This window comes from Syngnathoides biaculeatus, chromosome 2 (genome assembly GCF_019802595.1).
Source record: "Syngnathoides biaculeatus isolate LvHL_M chromosome 2, ASM1980259v1, whole genome shotgun sequence".
Taxonomy (NCBI): domain Eukaryota; kingdom Metazoa; phylum Chordata; class Actinopteri; order Syngnathiformes; family Syngnathidae; genus Syngnathoides; species Syngnathoides biaculeatus.
In genome coordinates, this window is record NC_084641.1 from 17409042 (window position 1) to 17432004 (window position 22963).

General features: G+C 42.4%; 1 protein-coding gene across 8 annotated transcripts; it reads left to right on the top strand.

Moving 5' to 3' along the window:
• slc35a2 (solute carrier family 35 member 2) lies at positions 1-20674 on the top strand. Of its 8 annotated transcripts, XM_061838106.1 has the most exons (8): positions 6-3039; positions 7426-7608; positions 8457-8608; positions 9392-9514; positions 9685-10221; positions 16393-16440; positions 16636-16722; positions 18332-20674. In XM_061838106.1, the coding sequence occupies exons 1-7, from the start codon at positions 2976-2978 to the stop codon at positions 16687-16689; spliced, it is 1161 nt and encodes a 386-aa protein (XP_061694090.1). In that variant the 5' UTR covers positions 6-2975; the 3' UTR covers positions 16690-16722; positions 18332-20674. The 8 variants fall into 8 exon arrangements, 7 of the variants coding, with proteins under 7 accessions (XP_061694073.1, XP_061694090.1, XP_061694079.1 ...); XM_061838095.1 differs by lacking the exon at positions 18332-20674 and having other exon boundaries at positions 16636-18136; XM_061838072.1 differs by lacking the exons at positions 16393-16440; positions 16636-16722; positions 18332-20674 and adding exons at positions 12555-12722; positions 13117-13659 and having other exon boundaries at positions 10-3039.
• Positions 20675-22963: the final 2289 nt, after the last annotated feature.

The window sequence follows — 22963 nt, forward strand, 5'->3', positions numbered from 1 at the left end:
GTACAACATGAGATTCCAAGTGGACAAAAATAATAGCTGCACATATATTTTATGATGACAACAGCATTTATTTAATAAATAAATCAAGTATCTTGGGGTCTTATTCACGAGTGAGGGAAGAATGGAGCGGGAGATCGACAGACGGATCGGCGCAGCGTGTGCAGTGATGCGGACTTTGCATCGGTCCGTTGTGGTAAAGAGGGAGCTAAGTCGAAAGGCCAAGCTCTCAATTTACCAGTCGATCTACGTTCCTGCCCTCACCTATGGGCACGAGCTGTGGGTCGTGACCGAAAGAACAAGATACCGGACACAAGCGGCCAAAATGAGTTTCCTCCGCAGAGTGTCCGGGCTCTCCCTTAGGGATAGGATGAGAAGCTCGGTCATCCAGGAGGGGCTCAGTGTCGAGCCGCTGCTCCTCCGCATTGACAGGAGCCAGATGAGGTGGCTGGGGCATCTGATCTGAAAACCTCCCGGACGCCTCCCTGGAGAGGTGTTCCGGGCATGTCCTATCGATAAGAGACCCAGAGGACGACCCAGGATACGCTGGAGAGACTATGTCTCTCAGCTGGCTTAGGAATGCCTTGGGATCCCTCCGGAAAAGCTGGAACAAGTGGCTGAGGAAAGGGAAGTCTGGGTATCCCTCCTGAAGCTACTTCCCCCGTGACCCGACCTGGAGAAGCGGTAGAAGTTGGATAGATGGATAATAAATTTGTTGAAGCAGCAACACCAGCTATCCAGTTTAGCTTGATTTGATGATGCACACTTTGAATAAGCTGCCAATGGGCAGGAGGCCAATTATAGGGCACACAGAAACAAACAGTCGCACTCACAATCACACCCAGGGGCAATTTAGAGTGTCCAATTGATGGTGCATGTTTTGGGGATGTGGGAGAAAACCGGAGTGCCCGGAGAAAAGCCACGCAGGCACGGGGAGAACATGCAAACTCCACACAGGCGAGGCCGGGATCAAACCCGGGACCTCAGAACTGTGAGGCCAGCGCTTTCCAGCTGCTCCACGTGCCACCCAATGACGCAGAATGAAAACTGGACTGCGCACTCTGCGTCCATCATTGGCTCCGCCATGGTCAACAGGCTCTGACTTCTGGTCAGGGCATAAAATATGGTAAACATATACACATTGTTAGGGTAAATGATACGATAAATATATAATAATTAATTATGAAGGTTAAGCTGAAACACACCGGTGAAAATTTACGTGACCACCTGCACAGTTTTGACAACCCACAGCGCAACAAAAAACCTAAACCTAACATATTCCAATTAAATTCAATGTTATTATATGTTTCACAATGTACAATTGCAAGGATGTCAAAGGATGTCAACTTTCACGTGAAATCATATCCAAAGCAATCTTTTGCCCTGACCGGGAGTTGACCACATGAAAGGGGCCTGTGCGCAGTCCAGTTTTTATTCTACATCATTGGTGCCGCCTATGTAGTTAATATTGTAAACATATTTCCTGTGTTTGTCTGCTCTATTTAAAAAATGAGGAATGCAGCATCTCAACTGCAAGGGATGGAAATAATAATAATAACTTGATAAAAAAAAATGGGCATCTGGACATTTTCAATCCAAATTACAAATACAAAATCAAAAAGCACAGGTAAAAAAAAAGATTGTGTTACCATTGAACTATTAAAATGTATCTCCCCAACACAGTGAGGTTTCTCTAGTTGTGACTTTTATGACCTTTCTCACAAGCCACCTATGGATAATTCCGTTTGCAATCAACCTAAAACTTAAAATTTTTGGATTATGCGAGGAAGTTGAGTGTTCCCAGAGAAAAGCAAACTCCAAACAGGGAAATCTGAGGAAGGCCTGTGAGACAGACGTGCTCACCACTTTTTATCCTGCGCTGTGACAAAAATGTTTGCTTATACCCACCTTGTTTATTTACAAAATGTACAAACAGTAGTTTGCAACAAATGTGATGGTGCCACACAGCTAATCACACGCCGTCAACACCCAAAGTTGTCATCTCTTGAAAGATTGTACATTTTTAACACATTTGTAAATTTTCAGGAGGGTTAATCACAGTAATTTGAAATAAAATGACTTTGATGCCCACAAGTCTCGATTATGCTCTTGATAAGTCCCCTGTTACTTGATGCATGAAGTAGTGAAGGCCACTGCAGCCTTGACCACCTATGGCCAATTGCAGGGCACATAGAGACAAACAGCCACACTCGCAATCACACCTAGGGACAATTTAGAATGTCCAGTTAATGTTGCATGTCTTGGGGATGTGGGAGGAAAGTGGAGTGCCCAGAGAAAACCCAGACAGGCACGGGGAGAACATGCAAATTCCACAGAGGCAGGTCCGGGATTGAACCTGGGACCACAGAACTGTGAGGCCAACGCTTTCCGGCTGAAAGGCCTTTATTGTGTCGGCTTGTCCCGTCAAGGGTCGCCACAGCCTGTCATCTTTTTCCATCTAAGCCTTTCTCGTGCATCCTCCTCTCGAGCACACACTGTGTTTACTGTATTGCTTCACTGTTGTGTTTGGCACTTCAGGGCCGCCGTAGGTTCTGAATGAGCTGATGACACGCCCACCCGCTTCGACACTGCCGCGACTACGGAGGCCTGGTTTGCAAGTGATCACGTGATTTCCCGCATGTTTGAACTAAGTGCCGAAACATTGCGTCGCCACTCCTCCGCTTCACTCGAGCAGGGAAGCTCACGTGTGACGTTCCGAACTGTCATCTTTTTCCCCAAAGAGAGTGATACGTCTTCGCCAAGGTGTCTCACTGCCAGTCACCGCTTGTCTGTCTGCTATCCGTACGAACGTCACGCCTCCTGGCTTCACCCCAGCAGCAGGGTCGGCGAGCTCTTCGGTGCTGCGCCAGCCTCGTTCAAGACGCCGTCTATCGGACCCAAAGCTCGTCCGTCGGGCCTCCGCTTGCCTTGACCCAGTGAAGCGCTACTAGCAGGGGGCTAGCCGGCAAGGCGTTAGCATGGCGGATGGAAAAGCCAACCTAGTGGCCAAGGGTGGGACGACGACGCGGGGACACGGAGAAAGTAAGAGACCAAAAGTGTTCAGCGCTCGTTTACAACCACTTTTTTTGGTGTGGTTAGTTGTTTTCCCGTCTTGTAAAAAGTTTCAGCGTTCATCGCTGCGAGCCAACTGTCAAAACACGCTGTTTCAAAAAAAAAAAAGGGAGCCCCAACCATGATTGACTTCAGCTCGCGGTACCAAGAATATCAGAAAAACGGTCACTTGGATCTCACAGTGTCAGAAGAAGTACTTGTACAAGTCGGAGTAAACGTGAAACCCAGCACTCTGTATGATGAAGTGAAGAGTGTGCAGGTGCTGACGTGGATTAAGTCGTCGGGCACGAAAGGCGGAAGCGCTGGCCAGGTTCCTGCTGAGTATGGGCGCAGTGTAAATATTGAAACCCTGAGGCACAATGAGGTCCTTAGTCCCTCATAGGAGGTGTCGAGTAACGTAGTACAAATTCTTACTGTACTTGGGTGATTTTTTTTTTTTTTTCTTGGTATTTGTACATGAGTATTTTTTTGGAGTGCAGATGACTTTTTACTTTTATTGCTTACATTTTAACACGTGTTTTCGACGCCTTACATTTCAAGATGAGCATGTTACTTCTAAAACATTCTGAGGTTAGGGGCGACAGCACATTGAATATTGCACGTTGGGCCTTTCACGTTTTGTGCCTGATAAAATCTAAAGTGAGCCAACCTGCCCCACCTCGCTCCTACTTTACTGTACTTTAGTCCAATTTCGACAAAACCTGAGGTTTTTAATTTAGATGACTTTTCCTATTTTTGAAATGTATTGAATGTTGTTTGTGTGTTCTCCCTCGCCCTGTGTGGTCTTCTGGTACTCCTCCATCCTAAAAACATGGAGGTAGTTTAGTTGAAGACTCTAAATTGCCTGTAGGTATGAATGAACGTGTGAATGGTTGTTTGTTTTTCCTGTGCCCTGCGATTAACTGGCAAATGGTTCAGCGTGTACCCCACCTCTTGCCCAAAGATATCTGGAATAGGCTCCATACTCCCGGCACCCTTGTGAGAATATGCAGAACAGTAAATGGACAGACGGATTTGGAATACAGTAATCCCTCGTTTTTCACGGTTAATTGGGACCACAACCACTTGTGAAAAGTGGAAAACTGTGACGTAGTAGGGGATGTATGTTTATGTGGGTACCAGAATGTTTAAAACATGTAAACAGTATTTGTACTTTGCATATTTGTGACAAAAAGAGGTATGAGTGAAATCTTTAATAACGAAACCTTATAAATATAATATATACAGTATTATAAGTTTATCATGTAAATCTAAATTCTAAAACACTTTACTGTATAGTTACCATTTATTACTCAGAGACTTCTGCTGGAGGCGCTGCTGATGTAGCGTTGAAATGGGGAGTTGTTTTTGTGTGTGTGTGTGTGCACCACAATGATTAAAGCATTTATGCTTTGCATACTGGAGAAAAATATTACAACAGTACAAGTGTCTAGTTAAACAATAACAATAAAACTAACATTTTTATTCCAGTACAGAAAGTGACAATGCAAAGGCGTGATGTCTTCTGTAGAGTACAGAATGTTCCCGACGCACCGTTGTGACGTCCTCTCCGACTCGAAAATTTGTGACGTCTCCTCCGTTTCACAATTGGGCCTTCCTTCATTGCATCACATTATGCACGTATAGCATCAAGCATTAAAAGCAAAACAAGAGAACAAATGTAAGATAACTTTATGTCCAATTATTGCAACAGTGCTTTAACCGCTCTGTTTTTTTTTTTTATCTTTGAGGAAAAACATGGTGTTGTCTTTGTTTTTTCTTTAGCTTCAAAATTCCCCTGTAGAACGACATAACCCTGTCAACATAATTTCTAAACTTGACAGCTCGTACCATATTTTCGCACAGTTCTGAGGGCCTAACTCTTTTGAAATTTTTCAAACCAACCTATGCTTGGCGAAAAGCCTCACCCTTGAGGGGCTGAATGCTTCATTGCAGCTTGAGGTTCGTCAGCACTTTCTTCAGCCTCTTCATCGTTGTCACTGTGCAGTTTTTCTGCAATCCGCTGTCCACAAAGCGAACGCAGCTCCCATTTTGAACAATCTTCTTATTTCGCAGAGTCGCCACAAATTTCGCTTCCTTGTTACAAGTTATTGAAGCGCTTTTATGGATGTTTACCACATCTTTCTTTAGGTAGCACGGCGCTGATTCATTCACGCCATAACGGCACCACAAAAGCTTAGCTTCTGCCCTCTTTGATTATATCCAAAAGTTTTACTTTTTCGACAATTGCCATCATCTTCCTCTTCCGCTTGGGTGCTTTGGAATGGTTATTGGTTTACCATTTCAACTGCTTTTATACTCTCATCTCGGTGATCAGACGTGCCACTTGACTTGACGTGGTCTGTGAGTTGAAGGCAGCTTTGTGCAAACAGCAGTCTTTTTTTTTTTTTTTTTTTTTTATACAAAATCAGTGAAGCCTCCAAAAAGTAATAAAAGCCTTATTTAAAGCTATACAGATGCGGACCTGTGACGACGACAGAAGTCCAATAGCTCAGTAGGGACTGAATTAATTTTTTTCCACATTTGTGAAAAATCAAGAGTTTGCATCCAACGGTGAAGATACCTCACTGCTGGGATGACACTGAGTGGACGCTTGATCTCACTTTTTTAACAAACATTACTGTGACACTGAACCATTTCAACTGTGAGCTGCTGACATATGTGCTGTAAATGCATTTAAATCTCACATGAAAAAAGAATTTCTTTGTGCATTTACACTTTCCCTCTGTGCAAATGGTGCTGAAAGGCAACACTTTGAACTGGGACTTTTGAAAAAGTTGTAGAAAAGTACTCTCAAGTCTTAGACTAGGGGAAGAGTTTCAGAACAGGTTTTGTGTTATTTGTTAGCTTGACCCTTTTCTATTTATCATTTCCAACTATTACATAACCCATACATTGCTGAGGAGCTACGTTCAATTTCTAGCTTGGATGCTGGACAAGTGGAGATTGAAATTGTGACATGACTAAAGTCTAGCTACAATTTATTTTCCGACTGAAGACCTTGGTCTCAGATTTGGAGGCGCTGATTCTCATCCCAGCTGCGTCACACTCTGCTGCAAACCACTCCAGTGAGAATTACAGAACATGCCTTGATGAAGCCAACAGAATCGCAGCATCTCCAAAAAGCAGAGATGAAGTACTGGAGCCACAAAACCAGACCCGCTCCATGCCATGGCTGCACCAACAAATTCTATTCATAAAAGTTATGAACTGAATCTGTGACAAAGGGGAGCCTGAGCAAAGTCCAACCCTCACTGGAAACAAGTCCGACTTACTGCCAGCAGTGCATACCAAACTCAAGACACTGGTTGTACAGGGACTTAACAGCGTGTATCAGGGGGTTCGGTACCCCATACTCCCAAAGCACTCCCAACAGGACTTCCCAAGCGACATGGTCGAATGCCTTCTCCAAGTCCACAAAACACATGTAGACTGGTTGGGCGAACTCCCATGCATCATCGAGGACCCTACCAACGGTGTAGTGGAGGTCCACTAGTACATAGCCAGCACTTTGGTGCTCACTGAAGCAAACGTCCGGGCATGGGAGGAGTTCAGTGAGGCCATGGACAAAGTCTTCCGTACGGCTTCGACGAAATTCTGGTCTACCATGTGTCGTCTCAGGAGGGGGAAGCAGTGCACCATCAACTGTGTGCAGTGGGGTTGGGGCGCTGCTGACCTCGACTCGGGACGTGAGTCAGTGGGGCGAATACTTTGAAGACATCCTCAATTCCACAAACATTGGAAAGATACATTATTTATTGTAAATATATATATTTTAGAACAGTTTAGTACACAAGTATGTACAGTAAATAGCTAGGTCATTTAAAAAGACTCAATGCTCCATCTTGTGATTAGTTTGGTGACCGATTGTTTTTTTTTAAACTCGCTGATCGGTGATCAGCACCAAAAATTCTGATAATGTAAAGCCTAATTGTAACACTGCAAAATGACCTGAACTTTAAAGTCAATCAGGCTTCATCAAACCTCTTAAGTCTTGTTGACATAGAAAAGTGAAGTACAGTGAGGCAAAAAAGTATTTACTATTTACCTGTATTAATTACACCTTTTATTAACTTATCACACTCCAAAGTCCACTATGGCCAAGTCATAAGCGCTGTCAAAATACACCAGAAGCAAAGTTGTAGACCTGAAATAAACAAAAAAAAAAAACATTTACACTTTTTGGGGTATTATTTGTATTTCACCACGAGACAAACTGAATATCCCTAACTTTTATGAGTAATGTTTGTGACTCACATCTAGCACTTAACTATGCAAAGTAGGTATAAAGTGTGTGTGTGTGTGGTGTGTGTGTGTGTGTGTGCGTGTGCATGTGCGTGTGTGTCTGTGTTTCAGGCAAGGTCCAGTTGAAGTACTTAAGTTTAGCTGTGCTGGTGGTCCAGAATGCGTCCCTCATCCTCAGCATCCAGTATGTACGCACATTGCCAGGTGAGCGCTTCCTGGCCACATCGGCTGTAGTCATGGCGGAGATCCTCAAGGTCCTGGCATGTCTCCTCATCATCCTGCTGCAAAAGAGATGTAAGTCCAAATGTTACCTAAAAAAATTCATGTAAGAACGTCGGATTCAAAACAAAGCATCCAACCATGTTTGCAACACCCAACATGATCATAACACGTGTGGGCCCTTCACTAAATGTGGACAAAGTGGAGCTAAAAATCGGTCAAACAGTTGTCAGAGGGGCCTTTTCTGGAGACGCGTATGACAAAACCATTTTATTTTATTGTATTTTTTTTTTAAATTTACTGTACACTTGTACTCCATGTCTATGCTCGTCACTCAAATCGAGAGAATATATGGGACCAGTCGATCGCAAGGCAGTTTTGTTGTGAAAATGTTTATTGGGAACATCAAGTACGAATGCTTTGGCATACTCCCTATCTGTGAATTTAGATACACAGCAGAACCCTCTCTCTCCACAAAGGCTGTCCATTCTTTTTGAAAACTTCGGTACTCCTCATCTTTTTTTCTTTGAGCGACTTTTGTCAAAAGCGTTTCCATAATTAGTTGTTCCGACACGATCTGCGTTTGACCCTTCTGCGCCTGCGCACATCGACTTCCACAACAAACTCCGGCAACTGTCTCTGCGTCATTTGCGTTGGCCACACGACGGAAATCACATGTACAGTATGTCATTATGAGGGCTCCTCGAGCCATATACAACCATCAAAAGAGCCAGATATGGCTCGCGAGCCATAGGTTCCCTACCCGTTCTGTATAACCACAGTTCCTGTTTACTATCTGTTTTGACTTGTCGAGTAGCCCCTTTAGGTAGCTAATTTGTTGGGCCTGATCTGCTGGTCTCTGCCAAGGAATGACACTATTTGGGTCTCATGTTTCTTGTGTTTGTAAACTTGTGCTCCTTCAGGCAACGTGAAGGAGACGGTGTTGTTCCTGGTGGACGCCATCTTGTTTCAGTACAAGGACACGCTGAAGCTGGCCCTTCCGTCGCTCATCTACACCCTGCAGAACAACCTGCAGTACATTGCAATCTCCAACCTGCCTGCCGCCACCTTCCAGGCATGCATCACAGGCATAAGTTAAACAATGCCGGCAGTTGAATCCTTGGGCCAGGGGTGTCAAACAGATTTTCACCAAGGGGCATATTGGCATCATCGATGCTGTCGTAGGGCGAGTTAAAAGGCAGTAAATTTGACTAAATGTAATGTAGAATAAATGTAACTATACTTCTAAACATATTGTTAAATAACTACAGCATTATTACTTATTTTCCTGGTGTTATATGAATAAGTAAACCACGTCTCTCATCAACCAACCATCAAACAACATAAAGAATATCTCAAAACCGAAATTATGACATTGGCTCTTTTCAAATGTTTTTTTTTTTTTTAATTGCACTTGGAAATTTGGCAGTATACAGAAGACTGATGACAGACTTAGCATTTTTAAAAAAAATCTGACTGGTATGAGAAATGTGTCAATAGTGACTACTGTAAAAATTAGCATGATTACATAAACCTGTGGGCATGGCAGCAGAAAAATATATATTCGTTTTACAATTGTTATTATGGTCATTGTTAAAAAAGCCTTCTTTGTGAATCAATTTTTCGTTTCTTGAACATTTTCGGATCATTTGTAGACGTGTCTCAAATGCTTTACACTGATGTGTGTGTGTGCATGCGCGCGCACATTTTTAACACTATCGTGAGGGAAAAAAAATATTTCAAAACAGAAAATATGCTAACTTTATTTTTGTGTATTTTTTTTTGAAAGAATGGAAGTGGCGAGATATTTTGAATGGAGTGAAAATAGGCTGCTTATTGTGACTGTGGTGACTTTCAGGTGACGTACCAGCTAAAGATCCTGACCACTGCGCTCTTCAGTGTACTGATGCTGAGGAAGACTCTGTCTAAAGTGCAGTGGTTTTCACTACTGCTGCTCTTTGTCGGTGTCTCAATCGTACAGGTAGGACACGCTCTTGTATTCCAACACTCCACTGATTATCTGTTTACCTACAGCTGAGGCGCACAACAGCACCTGTGAGATCTTATTTGCGAAATTCTCCCCGTGTTGATGGGGGGGTGATACGTTACAGGCGAGTCCTCTTCACCACCTGTGTACTTATTGGTCGGCAGGTGCAGCATGGAGGCAACAAGAACGCCGTGAAAGCCAATCAGAACTACATGGCAGGCCTGGCGGCTGTGATAATCAGCTGCCTGTCGTCGGGATTTGCCGGTGTCTACTTTGAGAAAATCCTCAAGACGAACTCCACCTCTGTGTGGTTGCGCAACGTGCAACTAGGAATCTTCGGCACGACGCTGGGCATGTTGGCGTTGTGGTGGAACGACGGTGCTGCTGTGGCCCAGCACGGTTTCTTCATGGGCTACACATCTATGGTGTGGTGTGTCATTCTCAACCAGGCTTTCGGCGGCCTCCTGGTGGCCGTGGTGGTCAAGTACGCTGACAACATTCTGAAAGGCTTCGCCACTTCCTTCTCCATCATCATCTCCACCATCATGTCCATCTACCTGTTCGCTTTCCGTGTGGACCCTCTGTTTGTGGCCGGCGCCGGGCTGGTCATCAGCGCCGTCTACATGTACAGCCTCCCTAAATCGCCATCCAACCTCAATTCGTCTTTCTCTGCATTGAGAACTGATGACAGCACCTCCAAGGTAGAGGCCTTTCAGACAAAGTCAGAGGTGGTCAAGTGATCGGTGAATCCTGCCTTCAACCCTCCTGCTCTCTCCGGCTGTGTTAGGAATCAGTAGTTCACTCATCCCCTATTCTCTAATCACTATACTGAGGCAACTGATTTGTTTTACCCCCAACCCTTCAAAAAAAAAAAAAAAAAAAAAGTTTACATAGTAATTTCCAATATATGGTGCCAAAGCAATAATACATTTGATATGGCCTCAGCACAAAACGAACAAACAGGTGACTTTTTCGTGGTTAATGGAGGATAGATTCCCCTCACAAAACCAGTAAAAACGTATATTTCCAAGTATGAATACTTGGCTAAGGTTTTTATATCCAGTAGCAGACCCTGTAGCGCACCTGTGACATAACAGTGCGGAGACACAAGAGTAGTTATGTTTCAAAACTGCTATATAACGGATACTTATACTAAATGTTGGGTAAAAAAAAACAATGTGTTAGGTTGAGCGTATTGTACGAAGTTAGCACAAAGCACAGCCAAAACACTCGTTCATGTTGTGTTGTGCTCGACTTAAAAATGTGGGCGTCCCAACTCATGAATCCAAATCATATCCTGGGAACAATTTTTTTTTTTTAATCATCTAAATCCATCATGGAAAATAATGAATTGTTTAGTGAGCATTGTTGCTCACTTCTCATCGAGATTTATTGTTCGAGAAATTTAGGGAACTGTCTAGGGGATAACTTGTGCATGCTCACAACTACAGTCGTAAAATGCCACAAATTTTCAAAATTGGAAGCTTTCCATAGGAATTTAGCCAATTAAACAGCTCTTCGTGGGATATCTTAAATATAGTCAGAAAATGTTTTTCATAGAATCCTAACACAACCATATTTCATGCAAGTGCAGTGCTAACTTGACTTAAAAGTGCCCCAATTTACATGTTTTTCGTTGTTCGACCCCCTCGCCCCCACCCTTCTCTGCTGCATACCAAATTTGATGTACGACAAAGCTTTGGACAATTATGCAATTAAGGTACTATAATCCCCTTGCGTGTGGGCAAGATCTATTTTGCAAGGATGTCAGCTGATAAAGTAAAATTAATTTTTAATATAGTTTTCTGTGAAATAATGCTCAATCAGATAGTTTCCAATTTGCAGTATTTCCAAAGTTCTCCAGAATAACCATCTTCTCATGGCAATTTCCCTAAAAATAGCCACCCCTTCGTAATCCTACTCGGTACACATTCGGACACATGGTGAACACATTATTTAGGGAATTTTATCGTGATTAGGGAGTGATTTGGAATGCAGCCTCTACAAGACCACCTGTGACCTCGCACCTAACCCACTAACTGGCCCATCAAAGCACACCTGGAGGTGAACCCTTACGATCAGTGATTCTTGTTCATCGTTTATGCACCAATCGCACGGCTGAGGCTGACCAGTGCAAAAGGACTAATTGGTTGATCAGCTCGTTTGTCGGAATAACCGCAAATATCATGTCTGCGTCAAGAAGGAAGAACGTGCCCTCCTGTGTTGGCGGACTGAGAACAGCTCCCCTACAGACTTGGGATAGTGTATTTTCTTTTTGTGTGGACGTGCCGTTCGTTGAGTTGCTTGAGCCGTGAGTGCACCAACCGCTCGCTCCAGTATAGCAGGCACCATATTACTGGAACCTTAAACACTTGACGTGCTGGCACGCCCATATGTGAGCAGCTGGCAGCTTTTAACGTAAAGTACGTTTTGTATCGATGCATCCATAAAAATTCGAAGAAGGCTAGACAAGTGGTTAGCACAACTGCCTCGCAATTCTGTGTTCACACTTGGGCTGGTGCTTGTTTTTTCCTTGCACGTTCCAAAGATGTCATCTTAATTGAAAACTCTAAATCAGGGATTAGAACCCTTATTGAAAGTGAGAGGGACCTAACACTAATGTACAGATAAACACACACTTGAAATAACACTTGCTCAAATTATCTTTTATGACATTATTAAAGGTCCCACATCATTTTTTTTTAAACCATAGAAGTCCTTTTATAAGGTTTGAAAAATAATTGGAATTTTTGATTCTAGTTGATGTACGCCTGCCAGTTGAAATGGGCCCTTTTCTCAAAAGAATTATGTAAATAATCTTTGCTATGTTGTTGCTGTTGCTGTTTATTATTAATTTAAAGATGATTGCCTTAATTTTTACCACATTTTGGTGACAAATGTGATAGATTATAGGCCAATCTGATTACTGGGGCTGATATTTGGGATGTTGGTGCATATCAACATTGTTTTTTTTTTTTAAATCTGACAGTTGATACTGTATTACTGTGTTGTTTTGGCTCTGATGCTGCCACAGCGAGCCTCACCATCTATGACCATTCTTCAGCGTTGTCCCCCTCCACAGCACCACCTAATTGGTTACCCTTCCACAGCCACTCCACATGGAACAACCAATCTGCAGGAAGTAAAAAATTGTGCATTTACCAAATGGAGACAGTCCAGGGAGCATGTATATGGTTCAAAGGTAAGTTAAGGCAGCAGACTCTGCATAAATTGTAATAAATCCTTGTTCTCTATCACACACATCTACTTGAAGCATTGCTCTGTGTCCATTCACGTGTTTAAAGTCACACGTAGCAGGTCTTTTCTCTTGTACTCCAAGCAGTAGAAACCTGTTAGTGTTGTTGAATTGCTTCAAGTAATTGTCGTTTTAATCATGAAAAACATTGATTTACGGTACCTTGTGTTTTTAACTCGGCAAAAAATTGTCTTGTGTGACCTAGAGTAAAATTCAATTCGTTATTGCAGGGAAGCTCACATGTTGAGGGTGATGGCTAGAGAATTATGAGTACATGAAAGCAATGCATTCAAGTATAAAACTTTGGGAAAATAACGACTGTTTAACTATGCTACTACAGGAGGATGATGGAAACATCCGTAACAGGCAACAGATAGAACATGCACCCTCTTGGAGCCGTGTTGATGAGACGTTCAGCTCTGCTGCCATATCATGCTTGTGACCTACTCGGCAGTAACTGTTGAGGATGAGCTACATCGAAACCTCAAGGAATCAGTGATCAACTGGGGTAAAGGAGATCCACGCCAGGAGTGGATGTGACTATTTTTTTTTTAACTTTGTAAAACTGTTGGGAATTATTTACACTAGCAGTAACTTTATGAGGTCCTACCAACCCTGGGAACTTTCTGCAATCTTTTTATTTTAAACCAGAATATTATGTAAAATGGCAACATTTCAGTTGTATTGAAATTTTGAAAACGTATTTACTATAGAAACCTTCTGGGAGGTATTTATGTGGTAGTTTTCATATAACTTTGTAAGACATGCTCCTGAGCCCTGGACATTTGTTGGAAAATTAGCACTATCTTGTCTGTTTTCTAAGTTTAAAACAACTGCCATCTTGCAAATTTAAAAAGCTGTTTAATAAATGTGCTTGAAGTAATTTAGTTGAAGTCGGTGTTGAAGTTTTTCAAATTTTGAGGGCAATATTTTATAGAGTGTGAATATCTGCTCCAACTATCTGTTATTGGCCTCCTTGATGGCTACTGATTGGCGTTGGCCTTGAGAAAACAGTCTATCTTTAACAATTACTGCAAAATCTTGACTTTCATACATAATTACATTTGAAATTATAAATTCAGTGGAACTTCAGTATACTGTAACTTAACCTGATAGAACAACTATGGGATGTAACTGACCGTCAGGACCGAGCAATGTGTCTAAAAATAGTCTCCAGTTGTCACTTAAACTGGTTTTGACAGCATCTGTTAGTTCCAGAACCGGACACTCTTGTTTACTGGTGTAAAGCAGGCAAAGAATGAGACTGACTAATTTCTGGGTCACAAATGTACAATATGAATTGATCCGACCAGTTGAGTGGCTTGTGCTTACGTCAAAAACGGGCAGCTGTGTGATTATCACATCTGATTCTGTACTTCAAAATGTTCTCTGTGCTTAGCATTTTGTCAGTTCAAACTGTAAAGGATTCAGTCCCCCACTTTTCTGGAAAGTTGCTGTGCTCGTTATGAAACTTTCTCTTCAGATTAGATTTTAGGAGACTCAAAACTGGCTAACTTGGAGACAGACACTACTAAAATCTATTCTGTGCCTGATCTATGGTAGCTTATAAATGACATTTTTAAAAAAATGCCCAGGGCAACTCCCTTGAAAAAAAAAAAAAATGCATGGGCTGCCCAAACAAACTTTGATGTTGAGAGAGTCTGCAAAATATCTTTCAGTGTGCCCTAATTGATCCCTGGGTCATGAGTTTGAGACCCCTGGCGTAGGGGGAGTTTACATGGGGACAGGGTTTAAGAAGAATACAATATGCAGGTCTTGGGAATCTCCAACATGCTATATTTGGTACACTAATTCCTTACAGCTCATGAAAGCAGGCTGCCTCAACTTGCTGCTAGTCACTATGACAACAAGCATGCCAGCATAGCTTGGATGGCATTTAAAACTTTAAACATTTTCAAGCTTTTTTATATTTACTCAGAATAACTTTGTACCGTGCTGTGATTGGCTGGTGACCCCTTCCGGGTGTACCCTGCTTCTCGCCCAGAGTCAGCTAGAGTCGGCTCCTGCACTGCCGCAATCCTATTGAGGAGAAGTGGTACAGAAAATGGATAGATGGATAACTTTGTACTGTACTGGGTGTTGTAGGCCACAAAAAAAAGTACACATTTGTTCTGAAAAGTAATGGCCATTCAAATTAGACAGTTAATTGAGGTTCCAACTGGATAGTTAAGCATTCTAAAAAGCAATCCATAAGCTTTTATTTAATATATTTGTACAGTTTTGTGGTGCAAGCTAATGCAAGCTTTGCACGTCACTCAGTGATGATGAGAGGGGGTGTGGCAAGCATTACGTGGGCATTTGAATTATAAGCGTTTCTAATATTGTAACAGCGATTTCAAAGTATTTTGTAAGTGGCTTGGGGTTCAAAGGCTCTTACATTCAGTTGTCAAACCGCATCGATGTCAAACTTCAGTCAGGTCACAGAATCATTTTGACCGACGTTTTGGATATAACTGGAAAATTTTGCATTTTGTTTCAAGGGGACCTTTAATAATGAATAGCCATCCACGTAGGGACGCTGATCATGTTGATTTCTCGCACTGACTGCAACTATTGTTTTCAATTACACATTTGATTTCTCTAAATCTGCATCACTTCATCAATCCAGCGAAACCACAGTGGTCCATCATTGGTGAGCTATTTTTTTTAACAAGATTGGGGGGTACTCAGGTTATCCTTGGGGGCCATCTGGTGCGAGAGGGCACTCGGGATGGCCCCTCATCTAAATTAGCCATAGAGGTGAATGTGAGTGGGAATGCTTGCTTCAGTCAGTTTGTGCCCTGACATTGGCTGTACAACACCTTCCACCCAAATGCACCTGGAATATGCTTCAGATCATCAGCAATCCAAACAAGGGTGAGCAACGTAACAAAATGGATGGATACCAAAACAAAAAAAATGGATGCATCGATCAAAAACAAAAATTCATTATTTATTGCAAAATGGTGTCGTTTGATGTGACCTCAGGACACCTGTGCTGTGTAAGCGTGGAGGAGTGATTTTTCTTTATCAAAAAGTAATATATGCTTTGTATTTAATGCTGGGTTGTGATAAGTGTGTGTGAAAAGTGAGAAAAGCACGTGGGGCTGGGTGATTTTTTTTTTTTTTTTAAACAAAAATCCCATTTCATATTCATCACTTGAATTGAGACAATAAAGTCACTCATTTGGTATCACTGACAAGACAAACAGAGCACTGTGAAGCATGTCAGCGCAGTGTGCTTGGAAATAGGGAAAAGCTGCAATTAGAAATTAAAAAAAAAAAAAAATCCCTGACAAATACTCAGGAACGAATTGCGAAAAGTGATGAATCGCCCAGCCCTGGTGTCAAGTTGCCGAATTGAGTAACTCATTATGAATTCTGATCAAAGACATGATTTGTAAAGCGTCTTCAATGATTGACACGTGAGCAAAGTACAAACAGACAAAATGCTCCAGTGTCAACTCAGAGCTCTTCTGGTAGTCGTGGCGATGGAAAAAAATGCTGCTGTGAGAATTTGTACCAATGAATTTGTACTTGATTTCACTTTTTTTTAATACATATATAAAGCAGGGAAATGGATTGTTACACGGTTTCCACCTTTGTTACTCCTCAGAAGAGAAGAACGTACTCATCTGACGCGTACCACCAAGGCACAACAAAGGTGTCGTTACTAATATGTATTAACATATCTAATAAAGTAACTCGTGGGATCTTGTATATTGACAGCTGTCCTGTCAGAAGACTTCGGAAAATGAAGGAATAACACATTTTATGTGGAAGACAAAAAAAACTTCCTGGAGATGCTCACTACCAAGATTCCAATGAACCTTTTCATCCCCCTCTTGGTCTTTTCCAGGTGCGACAGAAAGCAGAAAGGCTCTTAAGAAGCCCGCAGGTGAAGTTGGATTGACAGACTGCGACCTTGGCGGTGTGTGCTTCAAAGGTGACTCTCGGAGAACACATCTTAAACGTCATCTATGGTGTTTCCTCATTCGGTTTGATATTACTGAAAATTTAGCAGCAACATTTTAAAATGAAATAATAAAACTTTTGATACACTACAATACTGTGAAACAGTACTGGCCCTCCTTTCAAATTCTTAATATTTTTGTGTAGTTTCTCCACATTGTTTATGATCACTAAACAAATGTGAATATTAGCCAAATACAGTGAAGAAAATAAGTACTTCAACACCCTGCTATATTGCAGGTTCTCCTAGTTGGAAATCATGGAGGGGTCTGAAATTTTTATCGTAGGTGCATGTCCACTGTGACAGAGATAATCTAAAAAGAAAAATCCAGAAATCACAATGTATGATTTTTCAACAATTTATGAGATACAGAAAACCAATGTTAATATTTGGTACAGTAGCCTTTGTTTGCAATTACAGAGGTCAAAGGATTCCTGTAGTTGCTGTAGGAGGGATTTTGGCCCACTTCTCCACACAGATCTTCTCCAGATTAGACAGGTTTCTGGGCTTTCTTTGAGAAACAACACGGAGTTTCAGCTCCCTCCAAAGATTTTCCATTGGGTTTAGGTCTGGAGACTGGCTAGGCCACGCCAGAACCTTGACATGCTTCTTACAGAGCCACTCCTTGGGTTTCCTGGCTGTGTGCTTCGGGTCATATTTATGTTGAAAGACCCAGCCACGACCCAGCTTCAATGCTCTGGCTGAGGGAAAGAGGTTGTTCCCCAAAATCTCACAATACATGGCCGCGGTCACCCTCACCTTAATACAGTGGAGTCGTCCTGTCCCATGTGCAGAAAAAAAACCCCAAAGCATGATGCTACCACCCCCACGCTTCACAGTAGGGATGTTGGACTTGGGATGGAACTCATCATTCGTCTTCCGCCAAACACGGTTCGTGGAATTATGACCATGAAGTTCCATTTTGGTCTCATCTGACCACAAAACGTTCTCCCGTGACTCCTCTGTATCATCCAAATGGTCTTTGGCAAACTTAACATGTGTTGTTTGAAGCAGGGAATTTTGTCTCTGGTGTCTTTGGACAACTCTTTGGACTCGGCCACGTTACATACATGAGTCTTACTGATTGTATGGGGTGGACAGGTGCCTTTATGCAGCTAACGACCTCACACAGACGCATCTGACTCAGGATAATACATGGAGTGGAGGTGGACTTTTAAAGGCGGACTAACAGGTCTTTGAAGGTCAGAATTCTAGCTGATAGACAGGTGTTCAAATACTGTTTTGCAGCTGTATCACACAAATAAATCGTTGGAAAAATCATACATCGTAACTTCTAGCTTTTTCTTTTTAGATGATCTCTCTCACAGTGGACATGCATCTACGATGAACATTTCAGACCCCTCCATGATTTCTAAGTGGGAGAATTTTCAATATAGCAGGGTGTTCAAATACTTATTTTCTTCACTCTATAACCCAAGTAAACTTACAATGATGTTTTTAATGGTGATGTCATGTGTAAAAAATAAAACTTCAAAGTTACCTGGCCATGTGTGGGAAAAGTAATTACGCCCTGAATTTGAATTAATTGTGACTAATCCCACGTTTTGGTCAAATTTCACAGATCACACTCAATCCAGATGACCTCCAGACCAGTTTAATCAAGAAATCAATGAAACAGAATGTGGCTCTCGAAAAACAATGGTCCAATGAAATTCCAGAACTAATGAGAAAAAGTGATTGGCAACTGTCAGTTCAGAGAGGAAAAACCATTTCTAAGGCTTTAGGATTCCAGTAAACCACAAGGAGATCCATTATCCTCAGATGGAGAAAAAAAAAAACAGAACAGTGATGAACCTTCCCAGGAGTGATCAGACTACCAAGTTTACCCCAAACAAACAGCAAGGACTCATCCAGGAAGCCATAAAAGTTAAGTTTTTGGGGGAGGTGTGCATTCACATCACATGTAACATCTGGTGTAAATGTAGCAAAGTATTTCAGGAAACGAATATTTTATCAACAGTCGAACGTGGTGATGGTAGTGTGATGGTCTTGGGCTGGTTTTCTCCTTCGGGACCTGGGCAAGTTGCTATGACCATGAATTCTGCTGTTTAAGAAAAAATCCTGACGGAAAATATTGAGATATCAGTTTTTGACCTCAAGATGGAGCACAGATGAGTTCTGCAGCAGGATAACGATCAACAACACACCGTTAAACCCACTTCTGAATGGCTTTAAAAAACTGTTTTGGGGTCACCTTGTCAAAATCCAGACTGGAATCTGGTTGAAATGCAGTGGCATGAGCTCTGAAAGCCCACTCATGCTCGAAAGCCCTCATATTCTGCAAGGACGATTGGGTCAGAATATCTCCACACAGATTGGCAGTCCTAGTTAGGGACAAGGAAATGAAGGCTATCTTTTCATCTGTTTGTATTTACACATAAATATTTGCAATGTACAGTCTTTTTTCATGCAAAACAATTGACATATTCCAAGTACATTTATTCACACTGCAATATTTAATATTGTCCATGAAGCATTGTTTATTTATTCATTGTACCTTATCTAGCTAAGATACTTACAGAGATGACCTGGCTGCAGACATCAGATTAAAACAAAGCAAAATAGAAGCAAATACAGATTTAAAAAAAAAAAAAAAAACGTACAATGGGATTGAGTAACAAGTTGAATTACATGATATCATAGCAAAAGGTGGATAAAATGTATAAAAAGCAGGTGAACGTGTTGTATAGGTGGAGAGCTTTAATTAAAAATGGTAATTGCTTGAATGCCAAGACATAAAAAAAAAATGTCTTTTTGAATAAATGTACAAGCCTGGAAATGACTAGATGTTACTTAGTTTTCAGGCTTATGTCCTGCTCATTTTCTAGCCAATAAATCATATTCACAGTGCTGTGAAAAAGTTTTGGCCTCCTCCTCAAATTCTTATATTGTTGACCCATTGTAATGTTTAAGATCATGTAACTGATATTAATATCAGACAAATATAACCCCAGTGAACTCAAAATACCATTTTTAAATCAACTGAAATACATAAGTGTTTTCTACAACTGGCAATGTCCTTCACATCTCTTTGGCAAAATCTCAGCTCGCTCATCTTTGCAGTTATTTGAATTCATCAAAAATTAATGCTTTTCAAGTGTGAATGGCCTTTTTAAGGTCATGTGACTGCATTTCAATCAGTTTGAAGTCAGGATTTTGACATAACACCTCCAAAACCATTTAGTTGATTTTTGTAAAACATTGACAAGTAAACCTGCTTGTGTGTTTTGTTCATTTTCCTGCTGCAGAACCCAAGTGCGCTTCAGCACAAGGTGACAAACTGACTGCTGAACATTCTACATCAAGTTATTTTTTTTTTTGTTAAAGAGCCAAATTTGTGGTTCCATCAATCACAACGAGTTGTCCAGGTCCTGAAGTAGAAAAGCAGCCCGAGAACATCACAATACCTCCACCATAGTTGACTGCTGGCAGGATGTTCTTTTTTCAAAAATGCCGTACTACATTTATACTAGATGTAACGAGCCAAACGCCTTCCAAAAAGCTCCACTAGCATCTCATCAGTCCATACAATATCCTCCCAAAAGTCTTGGCCATCTGAAGTAGTTTTCACTTTTGAACTCTGGCATGGATGCCATTTTGCCCAGTCTCTTCCAGATTCTTGTATCATAAAAGTTGACCTTGATTGAGGCACGGGAGCCCTGCAGTTCTTTAGAAGTTGTCCCGAGTTCATTTGTGGCCTCCTGGATGAATCATTGCTGTTTTCGTAGGGTAATGTTTGTAGGTCAGCCACTCCTGGGTAAGCAAGTGTTCCAGGGTAACCCCATGTAAAGATAGTGTCCCTCCCTATGACTTGCTGGAATCCGAAAGCTTTAGAAATGGCTGTCGTAACCCTTTCCAGACAGATTTCAATGATTTTATTTCTCTCATTTTGTTGCAGCTTTTTAAAATCATGTCTGACTTGATTTTGGCTGGAAAAAATCAGTTTTGTCATTTCAGTTGAATGTTTTTTTTTTTTTTTTTTTTTTTTTTTTTTTTAACTATAATAAGATATAAAATAAGAGGCGGCACGGTGGGTCAGCTGTAAAGCGTCGTCCTCACAGTTCTGTGGTTCAGGGTTCAAATCCCAACCCCGCCTGTGTGGAGTTGGCATGTTCTCCTGGTGCCTGCCTGGCTTTTCTCTGGGCACTCCCGTTTCCTCCCACATCCTAAAAACATGCAACTTTAAGTGGACACTTTAAATTGCCCCTAGGTGTGATTGTGAGTGCGACTATTTGTCTTGATCTGCCTTGCGATTGGCTGGCGACCGGTTCAGGGTGTACCCCGCCTCCTGCCTGTTGACAGCTGGGACAGGATCCAGCACTTCCGCGACCTTGTGAGGATAAGCAGCTCAGAAGATGGATGGATGTTAAATAATACATCAACTTGAAAGTTTAAAATCGAAACATTTTTTAGATCCAGCAGGTGTCAGTAAGAAGCAACATCAGTCTTACTCACTGAAACGAACTTGATACGTGCGATGGAAACACGAACCACATGAACTACAGGAACCTTGAATCCCAGAAACTCCTGCTACCGAGAACTCAAAGTTCCAGGGCTTGTTCCTGGAAAAGCCCGAATATTCTTTCTGAGCGAAATGACCTGGAAGTACTTGGATAGGTCGTTCAAATTCTTAAAACGGCGAGGAAAGGTGCCATCTTGAAGCCGCTCCTGGTCAACACTTACGATCATCATCACAGGCCTCAGTCGATCAGGGTTGATCATGGGGTGACATCCTAGTTTTTGGGGAAGCGGTGTCGTCTGCAGCTTGAGTGACAGTCTCTATAGCATGGGCCGCTCGCGAAGGATGGCGCTGGTCTGTTGGGAGTTGCTGCGCTCCTCAGCCTCCGTCAGCTTGGCTTCGTCTGTTTCGAGGTGCCGAGTCACAGCTGTAGATAGTTACAAAATATAGAAACATATTAAGAAGTTTTAAACACTCCTCCGTCGTGAGCTGATGACCGCTTGCCCTGTTCTGCTTTGGTCGAAATTTGAACGCCCAGTTGTAGTTTTATTCTGCCTCCACTCGAGGGAGATAAAGACTTGGTTTTTTTTTTTGTTTGTTTCAAAGAAATCCAATTGGTGAGGTAAAGGGGTACGGGCTCAACTGTAAATTCATTTCTGCTCACAAGTGTCGCGGGAGTGCTGGAGCCTATCCCAGCTTTCTTAGGGATGGAGGCGGGGTGCACCCTGTACTGGTTGCCAGTAGCAGAGCACAAAGAGACAACTATTCACACTCAGAATCACACCTAGGGGCAATTTAGAGACCCCAGTAAATGCATGTTTTTGGGATGTGGGAGGAAACCGGAGCGCCCGGAGAAAAGCCACGCCGGCACAGGGGGAACATTCAAACTCCACACAGGTGGGGCCGGGATTCAAAACCCGGTCCTCAGAACTGTGAGGCCAACGCTCTAACCAGTTGCGCCTCTGAAGTCTCTTTATCTCTCTTGTCTCGTTAATTATTATTATTTATTATTCTTGTCTTGTTTATGTCTCTTTATCTTCGGATAAATTGACAGCGGCTCGATTGCCATAAGACGTAACAGTGCAGACAGATGACACCATGAGCATATATATTTTGTACAGACACACACTAGCTTGTGGCAACAAGTACTGTACATCTTTCAAAACATTTTTGTGCAATACTTGACATCAAATTCATATTTTAGTGCAGTCCCATCACCCTCACTGAATGTTCAAAATGCCCAGAACATTACAGTGGATTATTGTATGAAATGGGCTTTTTTTTTCCCGCATTTCTGCAATGTATCATCTTGACCACCAATGCTATATTCTACACATGCACACGTACGTGGAGCCGCCAGTTCTCTCCTTCGCTCCACATGGCAATCGTTGAGTGTGCCTTTCTCACTCATCTGCGCTGTGCGAGGGAGACCCTGCCTCTGACGTCAAGCGGCAGGTGGGGGCGGGGCGTGCGTTTGACGTCACCAAAAGCAGCATCCCCTTTAAAAGGCTCTCACAGGCCGCCCTGGCTCTCACAGGATCAGTATCAGGGTCGGCCAACCGCCGCCGCTGTCCGTCTTCGTTCCGGTCAAGACTCTCTACCCCCCACGAGTGCCCCCCCCCCCACTCTGCTCGGACTGGAAGGAGGACTCGGCGACCCCATGCTCGTCAGGCGGTGACCCCCCCCACGCCCCCCTCGGCCGATGCGATTCTTCAAGCTGACGTTCAAGTGTTT